We start from the raw sequence: 16673 nt of genomic DNA, 5'->3' as shown, positions 1-16673 counted from the left end.
TCGGCAAGTATTTATTATCAATGTCACAGAGTGAAGTGGAGACTTGCCTCCGATAGACATATAAGCTTTGAAATTTTAGCTATATATTTATTTCGACAGACAGTGCTTTATAATGCCCGCCCATTAAAGTCGCGCTTGATAGACATGAAGAAATTACACAACTAGGATGCGATAGGAGTTAATTTCTTAGTTTAAAATTACGACGCTTACATCCATGCTGCCTGAGACGTCGAGTACAAGCACGGCACGCTGAGGCAGATCTTCTTTCTGCTGAGTCTCGTCGAATGTAACATGGATGCTCTTAGTCATGTCCGGCTCGGGTACCCTGCAGTCGTCGACGGAGGCAACGTGGTTTAGACAGTTTTCCACGTTCTTCAAATTTTCGGCTGATAATGACATCCTTGTCTGCATTCTCGTCCAATAGAGATACTGAAACCCATGCTCTTTAGCTCATATATAATAATATTTTATATCACAGTATATCTCATTTCGTCCCAATGCTAACAAAACGGATTTCTCGTGAATTCATTCAAGCAAAACGTCTTGTTAAAAGGGTTCAACAGAACATCAAGTCGAAACGAGCGCCAACTAATAAAACAACTGAGCTAGCAAACGTTATTTCAGTTTTTAAACAAAACGCGAAAAAGCCAAACAACACTGCATTCAATTGAAGCTTCCTGATTTCCTTGTCAATAACCCGCAACTGTTCTGGGAACACTTTAGCAGCGATAAAAACCATGCCTCTCTTCTATCTGCCGGGGAACGAGTTAAATTGCAAATGCACGTAATGATTTCTTTCACTCGATATTTATTGTGGATAACTGTGTTGCACCAGATATAGAACTATACGACGTTTCAAAAATTAATCCCCTCATCATCCCCGACGCTGGCATTATTAACCTCCTACTTGGGCTGATTTAGACGAAATTCGACGAAATTACAAATGCGTTTTTAACACAATATGCCGAACCATGCAGAAGGTTCCTAGGCCTGATCTATCGTAAATCCCTTATTATTTATAGACTGCCTGATGACTGGATGGGACGGAGCTGTGTTGTGTAAGTCTCCTCCCATAGCCAGGCTCATGTCTGGCGCGGGACCGTAAATCCAAGCTTCTGGGTGGCTGGAGCGGGACTACAACACGGGTGAGCAGACACCCGAGAGCCCTCCGCGGAAGAGGAGAGGACTCAACTGTGACCTGATGAAGAGGGACAGGTCAGCCTGATGGCATTATTAGTCATCGATCAAACTAAGGCAGTTTTCCCGATGATGGGTGGATTGACTTTTGGTTGGTCACTGGGAGGGGCTGCGTCCTCCTGTAACCGAGAGGGGTGCAACCATCGGCGATGAAGCCCTGAGGGATAAGGCTGGGAGCAAGGGCGCGCTCCTGTAATCGAGAGAGGCCACGCCGGTGAATGCTCAGACGGCCGACTGGAACCTCGGAGCCTTGTGCACTCTGAGGAAGTCTACACAACTAAAGTGGGGTAGATTCTCGGGCTTAGGAACTGCTACTATGGGGCCCACCGAAAATGACAGCCTTTACCGATGATGTACCCTATTGATAAACGGCACTAAGGATAAGGCTGGGGAGCTCCCAACTCCATGTAATCCAAGTTGGAAGCCGCTGGAGTTGGAGGTGACCACTCCTCGTAGCGGGAAATAAGAGTCTGTCCACCCGCCAGTGCAGTCCAGGGATGGGCTGTGCCGGCTAAGTCTCTATGTAGGGACGCCGCGGGGGTATCCCCGCTGACTAATGTCATCAAGGGTAGGGACAACCCCGTGTAACCCAGCCCGCGAGGAGGCATGGGGGCGCTGTTAGAGACTGTCTTCACTCCCCCTCTGGCGTATGCCAGGGACGTCCTGGGAAACACTGAGGCCTGCGGGCGTCTCAGCAGGCTAAGAGAGTGAAGACGAAGCGAAAGCAGAACTGGTGCAAGCACCCTCTGAGAGTCTGTCAGTAGTACCGCTGTGAGACCAGAGGGGTGGAGGATGAAGCCTCCACTCGCGCTTCCGGTACGTAGGCGGTAGGTCCCAAAGAGTTTTGCAACGGGGCCGGCGTCCAATCCAAGACGCTTAAAAAAATTTGGTAGAATCGGGCTTTCGCGTGGAGCGCAGCACGAAGAAAGTTACCGAAGTCAGGGGCGCGAAGACGTCTGGCAGGGGTGCACGTCATGGGAGTGCACCACGGGTGTTGCGACCCCGCCTGCCCGAGCACGTGGGTGCGACCCGCAGCACGACCAACGCGGTGGCAGTAGTTGGCAAGTCTGCCACGCGCGCTGGGAGAGCTGCAGGATTCGTTTTCAGCTCGACGATGACCAGACGTAAACTGGGACAAGAGCGGTCCCCGGCGTGGGTGTCCGCCATTTTGTGGGACTTAGCTCTTGGGAAGGGGCTCGGCCTGGGCGATCCCATGTAAGCCCGGGGGATACTTGTTGGCGAGCTAAACTCTTCTTCCCCTTCATGGATAACTGCCTTGTCGTGGCGGAGGGGCTTGCGAAACTCGAAGTCGTGAGCTCTTCTGTGTAGGACCACCCAAGATAGACAGGTCACTGCAGAGAGTTCTGACAAAATGTGATTCACTGGAGAAGGTAATGGCAACCCACTCCAGTAATTCCTGCCAAGAAAACGCTATGGCCAGTCACAATACCATTAAAGATATGGTGCCGGAAGATGAGCCCCCAGGTTGGAAGGCGTCCCACATGTTACTGGGGATGAACAAAGGGCGATTCCTAGTAGCTCCAGGACGAATGAAGCGGCTGGGCTAAAGCCAAAATGACGCTCAGTTGTGGATGTGTCGGGAAGCGACCGGAAAGTCCGATGTTGCAAGGAGATATATCAAAGAGCAACATGGAATGTAAGATCTATGACGCAAGGTAAACTGGATGTCGTCAAGCGAGAAATGGACAGAGGCCCATTATGTGGCCCTTTTTTTTTTTCTCGCAAAGTCAGACAGGCCGGAAATCCGGACTTGCCGTGGGACTGCAGTGATCTCTGAGAAGTGAACTTCATCAGTGACAGTGAACCTTTACGTCTTTCGACACGCTGGCTTAAAGCGTTTCGCACTTGAAACAAGGCATTTTCTGAGTTTTCGCGTGTGCAGGACACGACTCGTTTTCAGTTTTGAACCCCGTGAAACACGGTAACTCGAACCACCTTTGCAGGCTGAAGTGTTCGAAACTATTTTGCCCCAGAAGGAGCGCAGCGGGGTTTGCGGAGCCTCTTCCAAGCGCACACCCCTGTGAGAGCCGGGCGCCAGGCCGGGGGACGCTTGTACCCATTTTTACCGGTGGGTACAAGCCTCGGCTACGGGAGGTAGTGGGTTCGACTCCCACTGCCGGCCGGACACCCACCGGTTTTCTCAAATGGGTACAAGCCACGGCCCGGCCTGGTGCTCGGCTTACCAGGGCTCGTGACTTGGAAAAGGAGCCCGCGCCTTCTAAGCCCAACTCCGTGAGCAGTAAAAAAAAGGGCCACATAATGGGCTGTTGCCGCGCAAGGCGGACTTATTGTTGTCCAATGGCGGAACGAATCACTGCCACATCGGCGCAACTATTTGGGCCGTGACCCCTTTTCCCAAGCATTTCACCCCAGAAGAGCCGAGCACCAGGCCGGGGGAAAGCTTGTACCCATTGAAAAACCGGTGGGTAACCGGCGGCACCAGGGATCGAACCCGGTACCTCCCGAATGCGAGGCGGATGCTCTACCACAAGGCCACCGCTTCGGTTCCCAGTTTCGAAGCGGTGGCCTTGTGGTAGAGCATCCGCCTCGCATTCGGGAGGTACCGGGTTCGATCCCTGGTGCCGCCGGTTACCCACCGGTTTTTCAATGGGTACAAGCTTTCCCCCGGCCTGGTGCTCGGCTCTTCTGGGGTGAAATGCTTGGGAAAAGGGGTCACGGCCCAAATAGTTGCGCCGATGTGGCAGTGATTCGTTCCGCCATCGGACAACAATAAGTCCGCCTTGCGCGGCAACAGCCCATTATGTGGCCCTTTTACTGCTCACGGAGTTGGGCTTAGAAGGCGCGGGCTCCTTTTCCAAGTCACGAGCCCTGGTAAGCCGAGCACCAGGCCGGGCCGTGGCTTGTACCCATTTGAGAAAACCGGTGGGTGTCCGGCCGGCAGTGGGAACCGAAGCGGTGGCCTTGTGGTAGAGCATCCGCCTCGCATTCGGGAGGTACGGGGTTCGATCCCCAGTGCCGCCGGGTACCCACCGGTTTTAAAATGGGTACAAGCTATCCCCCGGCCTGGTGCTCGGCTCTTCTGGGGTGAAATGCTTGGGAAAAGGGGTCACGGCCCAAATAGTTGCGCCGATGTGGCAGTGATTCGTTCCGCCATCGGACAACAATAAGTCCGCCTTGCGCGGCAACAGCCCATTATGTGGCCCTTTTTTTTTTTTTTAGGACTGCTGCAGCTGAGGCTCTAGGGGAGCACTTCAGGTGAGGGTCAAAGGGAGTACCTTTGAAAGACAAACAGAACCACCTTTGCAGGCTGCGAGGTTCGAAACTGGGTTTGGGCCCACTGCGGAGGAGGGGCGCGCAGCGGGGTTTACGGAGCTTCTCCCAAACGCACACCCCTGGAAAAGCCGAGCGCCAGGCCGGGGGACGCTTGTACCCATTTTTACCGGTGGGTGTCCGGCGGTGGGTTTCGAACTAACCACCTCCCGTCTCGGCTGCGGGAGGTGGTTAGTTCGAAACCCACCGCCGGACACCCACCGGTAAAAATGGGTACAAGCGTCCCCCGGCCTGGCGCTCGGCTTTTCCAGGGGTGTGCGTTTGGGAGAAGCTCCGTAAACCCCGCTGCGCGCCCCTCCTCCGCAGTGGGCCCAAACCCAGTTTCGAACCTCGCAGCCTGCAAAGGTGGTTCTGTTTGTCTTTCAAAGGTACTCCCTTTGACCCTCACCTGAAGTGCTCCCCTAGAGCCTCAGCTGCAGCAGCCGTGGCCTAGTGGTTAGAGCGCCCGTCGCGGCTGCGGGAGGTGGTCAGTTCGAAACCCACCGTCAGACACCCAACTGTAAAAATGGGTACAAGCGTCCCTCGGCCTGGCGCTCGGCTTTCCTAGGGGTATTCGCTTGGGAGAAGCTCCGTAAACCCCGCTGCGCCCCTGGTGGGCCAAACCTAGTTTCGAACAACTTCGCAACCTGCAAAGGTGGTTCATGTTCGTCTTGGCTCTCCCTCTGAGCCTTGGCGCAACCAACATACGACTATAAAAAAAAAAAAAAAAAACGAAAGAACACTGGTAGTCAAGTTTGCCCTCCCTAGGCCCAACCACTAGGCCCGCAGCCGTGGCCTAGTGGTTAGAGCGCCCGTCTCGGCTGCGGGAGGTGCTTAGTTCGAAACCCACCGCCGGACACCCACCGGTAAAAATGGGTACAAGCGTCCCCCGGCCTGGTGCTCGGCTCTTCTGGGGTGAAATGCTTGGGAAAAGGGGTCACGGCCCAAATAGTTGCGCCGATGTGGCAGTGATTCCTTCCGCCATCGGACAACAATAAGTCCGCCTTGCGCGGCAACAGCCCATTATGTGGCCCTTTTTTTTTTTTTAGGACTGCTGCAGCTGAGGCTCTAGGGGAGCACTTCAGGTGAGGGTCAAAGGAAGTACCTTTGAAAGCCAAACAGAACCACCTTTGCAGGCTGCGAGGTTCGAAACTGTGTTTGGGCCCACTGCGGAGGAGGGGCGCGCAGCGGGGTTTACGGAGCTTCTCCCAAACGCACACCCCTGGAAAAGCCGAGCGCCAGGCCGGGGGACGCTTGTACCCATTTTTACCGGTGGGTGTCCGGCGGTGGGTTTACGTACGGGAGGTGGTTCGTTCGAAACCCGCCGCCGGACACCCACCGGTAAAAATGGGTACAAGCGTCCCCCGGCCTGGCGCCCGGCTCTCACAGGGGTGTGCGCTTGGAAGAGGCTCCGCAAACCCCGCTGCGCTCCTTCTGGGGCAAAATAGTTTCGAACACTTCAGCCTGCAAAGGTGGTTCGAGTTACCGTGTTTCACGGGGTTCAAAACTGAAAACGAGTCGTGTCCTGCACACGCGAAAACTCAGAAAATGCCTTGTTTCAAGTGCGAAACGCTTTAAGCCAGCGTGTCGAAAGACGTAAAGGTTCACTGTCACTGATGAAGTTCACTTCTCAGAGATCACTGCAGTCCCACGGCAAGTCCGGATTTCCGGCCTGTCTGAATTTGCGAGAAAAAAAAAGGGCCACATAATGGGCTGTTGCCGCGCAAGGCGGGCTTATTGTTGTCCGATGGCGGAACGAATCACTGCCACATCGGCGCAACTATTTGGGCCGTGACCCCTTTTCCCAAGCATTTCACCCCAGAAGAGTCGAGCACCAGGCCGGGGGAAAGCTTGTACCCATTTAAAAACCGGTGGGTAACCGGCGGCACCAGGGATCGAACAAGGTACCTCCCGAATGCGAGGCGGATGCTCTACCACAAGGCCACCGCTTCGGTACGAAGGTGGTTCGTTCGAAACCCGCCGCCGGACACCCACCGGTAAAAATGGGTACAAGCGTCCCCCGGCCTGGCGCCCGGCTCTCACAGGGGTGTGCGCTTGGAAGAGGCTCCGCAAACCCCGCTGCGCTCCTTCTGGGGAAAAATAGTTTCGAACACTTCAGCCTGCAAAGGTGGTTCGAGTTACCGTGTTTCACGGGGTTCAAAACTGAAAAAGGGCCACATAATGGGCTGTTGCCGCGCAAGGCGGACTTATTGTTGTCCGATGGCGGAACGAATCACTGCCACATCGGCGCAACTATTTGGGCCGTGGCACCTTTTTCCAAGCATTTCACCCCAGAAGAGCCGAGCACCAGGCCGGGGGAAAGCTTGTACCCATTAAAAACCGGTGGGTAACCGGCGGCACCAGGGATCGAACCCGGTACCTCCCGAATGCGAGGCGGATGCTCTACCACAAGGCCACCGCTTCGGTACCCAGGTGAGGGTCAAAGGGAGTACCTTTGAAAGACAAACAGAACCACCTTTGCAGGCTGCGAGGTTCGAAACTGGGTTTGGGCCCACTGCGGAGGAGGGGCGCGCAGCGGGGTTTACGGAGCTTCTCCCAAACGCACACCCCTGGAAAAGCCGAGCGCCAGGCCGGGGGACGCTTGTACCCATTTTTACCGGTGGGTGTCCGGCGGTGGGTTTCGAACTAACCACCTCCCGCAGCCGAGACGGGCGCTCTAACCACTAACCCGCCGCCGGACACCCACCGGTAAAAATGGGTACAAGCGTCCCCCGGCCTGGCGCCCGGCTCTCACAGGGGTGTGCGCTTGGAAGAGGCTCCGCAAACCCCGCTGCGCTCCTTCTGGGGCAAAATAGTTTCGAACACTTCAGCCTGCAAAGGTGGTTCGAGTTACCTTGTTTCACGGGGTTCAAAACTGAAAACGAGTCGTGTCCTGCACACGCGAAAACTCAGAAAATGCCTTGTTTCAAGTGCGAAACGCTTTAAGCCAGCGTGTCGAAAGACGTAAAGGTTCACTGTCACTGATGAAGTTCACTTCGAAGCGGTTTCTCGCAAAGTCAGACAGGCCGGAAATCCAGACTTGCCGTGGGACTGCAGTGATCTCTGAGAAGTGAACTTCATCAGTGACAGTGAACCTTTACGTCTTTCGACACGCTGGCTTAAAGCGTTTCGCACTTGAAACAAGGCATTTTCTGAGTTTTCGCGTGTGCAGGACACGACTCGTTTTCAGTTTTGAACCCCGTGAAACACGGTAACTCGAACCACCTTTGCAGGCTGAAGTGTTCGAAACTATTTTGCCCCAGAAGGAGCGCAGCGGGGTTTGCGGAGCCTCTTCCAAGCGCACACCCCTGTGAGAGCCGCTGCATCTGAGGCTCTAGGGGAGCACTTCAGGTGAGGGTCAAAGGAAGTACCTTTGAAAGACAAACAGAACCACCTTTGCAGGCTGCGAGGTTCGAAACTGGGTTTGGGCCCACTGCGGAGGAGGGGCGCGCAGCGGGGTTTACGGAGCTTCTCCCAAACGCACACCCCTGGAAAAGCCGAGCGCCAGGCCGGGGGACGCTTGTACCCATTTTTACCGGTGGGCGTCCCCCGGCCTGGCGCTCGGCTTTTCCAGGGGTGTGCGTTTGGGAGAAGCTCCGTAAACCCCGCTGCGCGCCCCTCCTCCGCAGTGGGCCCAAACCCAGTTTCGAACCTCGCAGCCTGCAAAGGTGGTTCTGTTTGTCTTTCAAAGGTACTCCCTTTGACCCTCACCTGAAGTGCTCCCCTAGAGCCTCAGCTGCAGCAGTCCTAAAAAAAAAAAGGGCCACATAATGGGCTGTTGCCGCGCAAGGCGGACTTATTGTTGTCCGATGGCGGAACGAATCACTGCCACATCGGCGCAACTATTTGGGCCGTGACCCCTTTTCCCAAGCATTTCACCCCAGAAGAGCCGAGCACCAGGCCGGGGGATAGCTTGTACAGACAGACAGACAGGCCGGAAATCCGGACTTGCCGTGGGACTGCAGTGATCTCTGAGAAGTGAACTTCATCAGTTACAGTGAACCTTTACGTCTTTCGACACGCTGGCGTAAAGCGTTTCGCACTTGAAACAAGGCATTTTCTGAGTTTTCGCGTGTGCAGGACACGACTCGTTTTCAGTTTTGAACCCCGTGAAACACGGTAACTCGAACCACCTTTGCAGGCTGAAGTGTTCGAAACTATTTTGCCGAGCCTCTGTCCACTTGAGCTCAGGACAGAGCTCAAGTGGACAGAAATGTGAGAATTTTACTCCGGCGACCATTATGTCTTTTATTGTGGGCACGCATCCAAGAGAAGGAATGGGGTCGCTCTCATAGTAAACAGAAGAATGGGCAAAGCAGTGCTAGGATACAACCCCAAAAACGACCGAATGATTTCGGATCCAAGGTCACCCTTTCAACATAACAGTTATCCAAGTCTATGCACCGACCACTGCTGCTGAAGAAGCTGACGTTGAGAGATTTTATGCGGACCTACAATGCCTTTTAGACCGCACCCCATCATCAGACGTCGTTTTTCTCATAGGAGACTGGAATGCTAAGGTCGGGTGTGAAGAAATATCCGGAATCATAGGCAAGTTCGGTCTTGGCGAGCCAAATGAAGCTGGGCAGAGGCTAGTAGAGTTTTGTCAAGAAAACAACCTGACCATAGCGAACACTCATTTTCAACAGCACAAGAGGCGCCTGTACACATGGACTTCACCGGACGGTCTGTACAGGAATCAGATCAATTATATTCTTTGCCGGCAGAGATGCAGAAGCGCTATACAAGCAGTAAAAATAAGGCCTGGGGCCAATTGTGGCACCGATCATCAGCTTCTTGTTGCCAAAATTAAGCTTCGATTGAGGAAAACGCAGAAAACTAGAAGGCCTTTCAGGTATGATCTCGATCAAAGTTCATTAGAATATGCTGTGGAAGTGAGGAATCGATTTCAAGAATTAGATCTAGAAGACAGAGAGCCCGAAGAGATGTGGACCGATGTTCGTGATATAATACAAGAAGTTGCTACTAAGGTAGTTCCAAAGCAAAAGAAATGCAAGAAAGCAAACTGGTTATCTGAAGAGGCTTTGCAAATAGCTGAGGAAAGGAGGATGGCAAAAGTTATGGGGGAAAGAGAAAGATACAAGGTCCTCAATGCGGATTTTCAGAAAATAGCAAGGAGAGATAAGAATGCCTTTCTAAACATACAGTGCCAAGCAGTTGAGGACAACAGCCAATTAAGGAACACAAGAGCTCTGTATAAGACAATCAAAGATATCAAAGGAAGCTTCTGTGCTAAGCTGGGCGTGATAAAGGACAAACGAGGCAAGGACCTCACTGAAGCCTCAAAGATAAAGAAGAGGTGGCAGGAATACACAGAAGAACTGTAAAAGAAGGACCCGAAAGTGCAAACCCAACATAAGACAGTTGTGATTACTGATCTCGAGCCGGGCATCCTGAAGAGTGAAGATGAATGGGCCTTAGCCTGCCTTGCTAAGAATAAAGCTAGCGGAATTGATGGCATTCCAGCTGAGTTGCTTCAAAACCTCAACCATGATGCTGTTAACATTCTGCATACATTATGTCAGAATATTTGGACAAACCTGCAGTAGCCACAAGATTGGAGGAGGTCAGTTTACATCCCCATCCCAAAGAAAGGCAGTGCCAAAGATTGTTCCAACTACCGCACGATGGCGCTTATTTCGCATGCTAGCAAGGTGATGTTGAAAATCCTCCAAGGTAGGCTGCAGCAGTATGTGGATCGGGAGCTTCCGGACGTGCAAGCTGGGTTTCGCAAGGGTAGAGGAACTAGAGACCAAATTGCCAACCTTCGCTGGATCATGGAAAAAGCAAGAGAGTTCCAGAAACCCATCTACTTCTGCTTTATTGATTATGCAAAAGCGTTTGACTGCGTAGATCACAGCAGATTGGGGCAAGCTCTCCAAGAGATGGGAGTTCCAATTCACCTCATCTGTCTCCTCAGGAACCTGTATGAAGGGCAAGAGGCCACAGTCAGAACTGGGCATGGTCTTACTGATTGGTTTCCGATCAAGAAAGGAGTGAGGCAAGGCTGCATACTGTCGCCCTGCCTATTTAACCTATATGCAGAGTGCATCATGAGGAAGGCCGGTCTGGACGAGTGTTCAGCTCTAGTGAAGATTGCTGGAAAACGCATCAACAACCTTAGATATGCGGATGATACCACTTTAATGGCAGAAAGTGAAGTGGAACTCAAGAGACTTCTGATGCGCGTACAAGAAGAGAGTGAGAAGTTTGGGCTTAAACTGAACATTAAAAAGACAAAGATCATGGCGTCTTGCCCTATCAAGTCCTGGAGCATCAATGGACAAGAAGTGGAAGCTGGTTGGTTGGTTTGTGGGGTTTAACGTCCCAAAGCAACTCAGGCTATGAGAGACGCCGTAGTGGAGGACTCCGGAAATTTCGACCACCTGGGGTTCTTTAACGTGCACTGACATCGCACAGCACACGGGCGCCTTGCTTTTCGCCTCCATCGAAAAGTGGCCGCCGAGGCCGGGATTCGATCCCGCGTCCTTGGGAGCAGTAGTCGAGCGCCGTAACCACTGCGCCACCCCGGCGGGGTAAGAAGTGGAAGCTGTAGCAGATTTTCTCTTCTTGGGTTCCATGATTACCTCGGAAGGAGACTGCAGCTATGAAATTAGACGCCTGCTTCTGGCAAAGAAAGCAATGGTTAGCCTTGACCGCCTAGTAAAGAGCAGAGATATTAGTCTGCAAACTAAGATCCGTATAACTCATGCTATGGTCTTTCCAGTTGTGATGTCTGGATGCGAGAGTTGGGCTGTGAAAAAGGCTGTCCGCCGAAGAATTGATGCATTTGAATTGTTGTGCTGGCGAAGACTCTTGAGAGTTCCTTGGACTGCCGGAAGATCAAATCAGTCGATATTGTCGACCATAAACCCTGACTGCTCATTGGAGGGTCAAATTTTAAAGTTAAAGCTCAGCTACTTTGGTCATCTGATGAGAAGAGAGGAGTCGCTGGAGAAAAATTTGATGTTGGGAAAGGTTGAGGGTCGCCGGAGAAGGGGTAGGCAGCGAACGCGATGGTTAGATGGCATCCTCGAGGCACTGCAGATGAAGTTATGTGATGTTAGGAAGATGGTGAGAGACCGGAAAGCGTGGCGTGACATGGTCCGTAGGGTCACGAAGAGTCGGACACGACTGAACGACTGAACTGAACTGAGATGACTGGATAATGACCAAGCTATTCATAAATCAGACAGCACTTCTTTACATTATTAGTGTCAAATATTAGACCAGTATCACTGTCTATAATTGCAAGCATATAAATGGGTTCTTAGAACATCATAGCTTATTATCACATCATCAGCATGGGTTTCTCCGCGGTTTGTCAGCAGTTACTCAATTAACAAAAATAGCACATGACCTCCCTTTATTTATTATAATTGCACCCAAATTACATATAGTTACTCGATTTCACTAAAGGTTTCGACTGTGTGTGTCATTCTAAACATATCACAAAATTACGAGGATTCGTTAGTGATGGGAAATATTGGCTTGGATAGATTTTTTTTGCAGCAACGGTCACAATTCTTCTGTTACACCACGTCGAATTTAAATCAGTACTATTCACATCCGCAGTTACTCTAGGCTCGGTTCTTGGACCCTTTTTGCTCCATATCTTTATTAGTTATATTGCTGCTACGGTCTACTGTAAGATCAATCTCTTTTTCTGGCGATTGCATAATATACAGAGAAATAATAAGCATCGAAGATCATGTCATTCTTAACAAGAAACAAAATGGTGAATGGTGCGATATGGAAGGTGTCGTCAAAACAAAGAAGTAACCAAGGAAAGAGAGCCTTCTAATTTTGTGAATAAAATAAATGACACTCCGCTTACCTTTGTAAGCGAGCACATATATCTAAGTGTCACATTGTTCAACGATCTTAGATAGGGTGAACACATCAGTAATATCGCTTCAATTGCATTACACAAGTTATGTTTTCTTATAACATGTCTTCTACTTTCCCTTGCACAAACTAAATCTCCTATCTTATAGGATTTTTATTAGGTCTGTACTAGGATATGCTAACACCGTTTGGTTTCTCCAATCTCTAAGTAATAGTTCATGGCTTGAAAGAATACAGCGTGAAGCATGAAAATTCATTCACAATAGGTACAACCGAACGGATTCACCAACCGAACTAGCTGTAATATCGGGACTCGAAACTCTATGAACAAGAGCGAAATTGTCGAGATTAAAATACTTCTATCAGTTACTGCATAACGCCATTAGCATCGACTTCTTACAGTACATTTTGCCATCAAAAAAGCGAGACATAAAAACACCAGCACGCCTGTACACCAACCGAATATTAATGTCACAGTCACATATTTCTTCCCGCTAACAACAAGCGAATGAAATCGCCTGCATGCATCTGTTACTAACGTGATTCATTTTCAAGTTTTTGTTCCAAACTACATTCCATGGTTTGAACAGAAATGATCCGGTGACGAATTTCGCTTCCTTTTTTTCTCGTTCCTTTCACTAAGTCGACGGCATGTTATCCCATGGTTTTCCTTCTTGAACTTTTTTTTTGTGATGTGTATCGTCTGTGCGGAGTTAGCACGACATTTTTAGTTTTTCTGTACTGCATTAATTGCCTGTTACAGTATTTCTGTAGAGCTGCTTTGACTCCTTTAATCACATTTTGTTAGATATTATAAATGTAAAGACCTTGTGCTATGGTCTAAACTTGAGATCGGCAGCACAGGAAATAAATAGATAAAAATAAAGAAATATATTCTCTGATAGATATGTTCATGCCAAAGTCACTCCCTAATGGCTAAGTGATCACTGTCTGTGCACCGCGACCTACGACTCCCAGTAAGGGAGCTCGACTTCAGTACATTTTAATTGCGAATGCCGTTGCTCTAGCGGCCGGACACATCCACTACCACATTGCTTGATTTAAAGACAAAAAAAAAGAGACAACGTACTTCTTGAAGTCTTCATTGGCGCTGATCACCTCCCAAGTGGACTTGCCCTGGCAAAGCCTGTTCTGCTTGTTGGGAGCGAAGCGGTTGTGCCTGCGAGTCCCTGTGCTGGAGTCGCAAAACTGGCTGATCTGGAATAAGGATCGCAGTCAGGTAAAATATGCTAACGCGAGGAGGTTTTGCCAGTGTTCATCACTGTACGGCTATTGATATCTGCAACCAGTCGGCTAGATGCCTGAATGCTGAACCCTGGTGCTTCGCGACGGACATTTTGGGACCGCACGTTTTTTCTCAATACTCACAAATAATATTATGCTGGAACTTTGGCGGCTTTGTCTACTGCGAAGGACAAATTAGACACAGGCTAACTCCTCAAGAAGAAGCTTTCTTAGCAAATACTTTCCACCGACTCATCTGCCTTACCCATTCTATAAACATGTCCATCCGTCAACGTCCGTCTGCCCGTCCGTACGTCAACGTCAACGTCCGTCCGTCCCTCTTTTAGAATCCAGGAATAAATCCAAAACGGCACCTCCCACATTCCTGCAATTAAATGCGTCTTGTGCCAGCTGCTGTCTTTCATCCGCCCAGCCATTTTCTGCCTCCCTGCTGCTATGTTTGCCTTCCCTTGGAACCTATAATAGTTGGTTATCGCTGATTACCATTCGTTATCCTCCCTTTGCATTATATGTCCAACCAATTTCGTCTTCGCGATTTTGACTAGGACCTCATTAATCGCGTGTGCTGCTTAATGAGCTCTGCTCTACCACTTCCTTATAATGCTACACTCATTATATTATTTTCAGAGTTCGCTGCGTTTTCCTCAAAACAATAACCACTGTATTCCTTATGGTTTACCATCCTTCCCTCAAGATAAGCATCGGTAAAGTACGGGTAGGGTCAAATTCTAAAGTTAAAGCTCAGCTACTTTGGTCATCTGATGAGAAGAGAGGAGTCGCTGGAGAAAGATTTGATGTTGGGAAAGGTTGAGGGTCGCCGGAGAAGGGGTAGGCAGCGAACGCGATGGTTAGATGGCATTCTCGAGGCATTGCAGATGAAGCTATGTGATGTTAAGAAGATAGTGAGAGACCGGAAAGTGTGGCGTGACATGGTCCATAGGGTCACGAAGAGTCGGACACGACTGAACGCCTGAACTGAACTGAAAGTACGGGTATTACACTTGCCTTTTGGAAATAAAGAATTCGTTTAGTTGAATACCCCAATTCCACTTTTGTATTAAGTGTTTTACTGTCCTCAGGCTGATGTAAGGTCACTACTTGCCCATAAGTACTCTTCGCGTCCAATCATAAATTGCTATTCCTTTCCTGGATTGTTGAACGTTATTGTACTGTGCTTATTCCTTTTGAACCGAGCCATTTCGCTTTGCTTGTAATGTTTCTCGGTCATGTCTCGCGGTTCGCTCTTTGCGTTGCTTAAGGTGGATTCACACGACGGACCGAATAGCGAAGCGATCGGTCACGTGACCTCTGATCCGAGGTCCGTCCGTCCGCGGCGAGCATTCACACGGTGGGAGAGAATAGCAGACGACAGAGCGGACTTACTCTTTCTCCCAGGCACTGCGCGAGAGGAGAGCCTTGTTCTGGCGCGCTGTTATCGAGGGTAGCCTACCATGGACGATGCATGGACGGTGGGTGAATGCGCGGTTTGCGGCGGCCTACAGCTACTGCTGCTGCGCCGTTTTGCCAAAGTATTGTGGTGACTGTTTCGCTCGATGTGGTATACTACGCAGGCAGTTCTCTGCAGTGCAAACGATCGCGCTTACTCTATGAGAGCTGCATGAAAATACTGCTTTCAACCCTTGGAAGACGACCATTCGGACTGCCCCTATGCTCCCGGTACGTGCCAAATGCCAAAACGCTTGAGGAAAGCGATGAATACATTCAAGCGACTGCTCTGTGCAGTCACAAAACTCACGCATTCGGTATCGCGCAGTGCAAGAGCCTGTCACTGTAAATTCTGTGAAAACCATGTACTGCGAATGAAGGCAAAAACAGGCTAGTTCGACTCCAAAATAGAAACGACTGCCGTCAGACGTCAGAAGCCGCTTCTCGCTTTCCTACAGCGTTTTAGTGCAATGTATGTTATGTTGTCTATGCTTGGGCACCGGGAGCATAGCTGAAAAGCGTTCCGCGAGAGAAATAAATAAATAAAAAAATGTCTTGTCCGTGAAGGATCCGAATTGTGAAAAGGACTCTCGACCTTGTCGCGAATTGCTGCTCGCGGACTGAAGCGAAGCAGCGGAAATCACTGACGTAGGGCCACGTCACAGCGAATCGTGAGAGCGATTCGCGATTTGGTCCGCCGTGTGAATCCACCTTTAGCAAAGCGATGTCACGAGCGAATGAGCGGTTACTTAGGTACGGTACATAGAGGTCTATTTCTAGCTATTCTTAGTGCTCTCCTCTGAATACCTCATGTGAGCAAGCAAGGAATAGTACCGGTCATATGGTGGCATCTTGCTTGGCACATGTTTTCGGATGCAGCATGAAATTGCCGGCCCTTACTCTTCCCCAAGGTTATTTATACTTAGATTGCGCGTAGACACTTTTTTCTGGCCAGTACGGTTGCGCTACTCCATCTTACAGGAGCTGTGCTGCGTGCGGACAGTATCGTTAAATTGCTCTATTAAGGTGAATGCCTAAGCTATGTTGTGTCTGCAAAATTTGTAGCACGTGCAGCTATTTGGATCCTCTTGTTTCAGACTGGCAGATGGACATATTGTGGGCTGATCAGTATCTACAAGAAACTGTATTTGGACCTGCATAGGCTACTTTTGAACCGGCGTGCCTAAGAATCTTATAAGCCTGCTATTGCGTTATTGAGCACCAAATGCTGTTAGCTGTCGTTGACAATGACCTTGTGATCATGCTGAACCAAATCCGGGAGTCATCATCCGGGCACCGAAGCGGTCACATTCAAGCACCGAACGAAAGTGAACTGGTCGCGTTTTCCTCCCTCGTACAGCTAAATAAATTTATTTTTAGTTTCTTCTTAATGCTTTATGAGATGTCGTCCAAGCTGTTTATTTAAAACGCGCTGAATTTTAGTTTGTCATTACTGCCAACTCAGAAAAAGAGGCACAATAATTTATTATAGAAAGAGACCACAACACAGGCGCGTATTATCAGATAGCTGCCAATAAAAACAGAAGAAACAAAAATTTATTTTTCATATACAAGGCATGACTGAGCTTTAACACTCAAGCACA

General features: G+C 50.1%; 1 protein-coding gene across 1 annotated transcript in view; it reads right to left on the bottom strand.

Moving 5' to 3' along the window:
• Window positions 1-16673, bottom strand: part of LOC146179249 (calcium-activated chloride channel regulator 3A-1-like) — a 42017-nt gene that overhangs the window by 14101 nt on the left and 11243 nt on the right. The window contains exons 5-6 of the mRNA XM_084580158.1: window positions 13448-13575; window positions 211-325 (exon numbers count right to left, since the gene is read on the bottom strand). Of these exons, the coding sequence (XP_084436284.1) occupies window positions 211-325; window positions 13448-13575 (243 nt within the window). The remainder of the gene's footprint in view (window positions 1-210; window positions 326-13447; window positions 13576-16673) is intronic.

This window comes from Amblyomma maculatum, chromosome 9 (assembly GCF_055883805.1).
Source record: "Amblyomma maculatum isolate TAMU_Amacu chromosome 9, ASM5588380v1, whole genome shotgun sequence".
Taxonomy (NCBI): domain Eukaryota; kingdom Metazoa; phylum Arthropoda; class Arachnida; order Ixodida; family Ixodidae; genus Amblyomma; species Amblyomma maculatum.
Note: the sequence above shows the minus strand (reverse complement) of the source record. Positions and strands in the feature narration are given on the sequence as shown.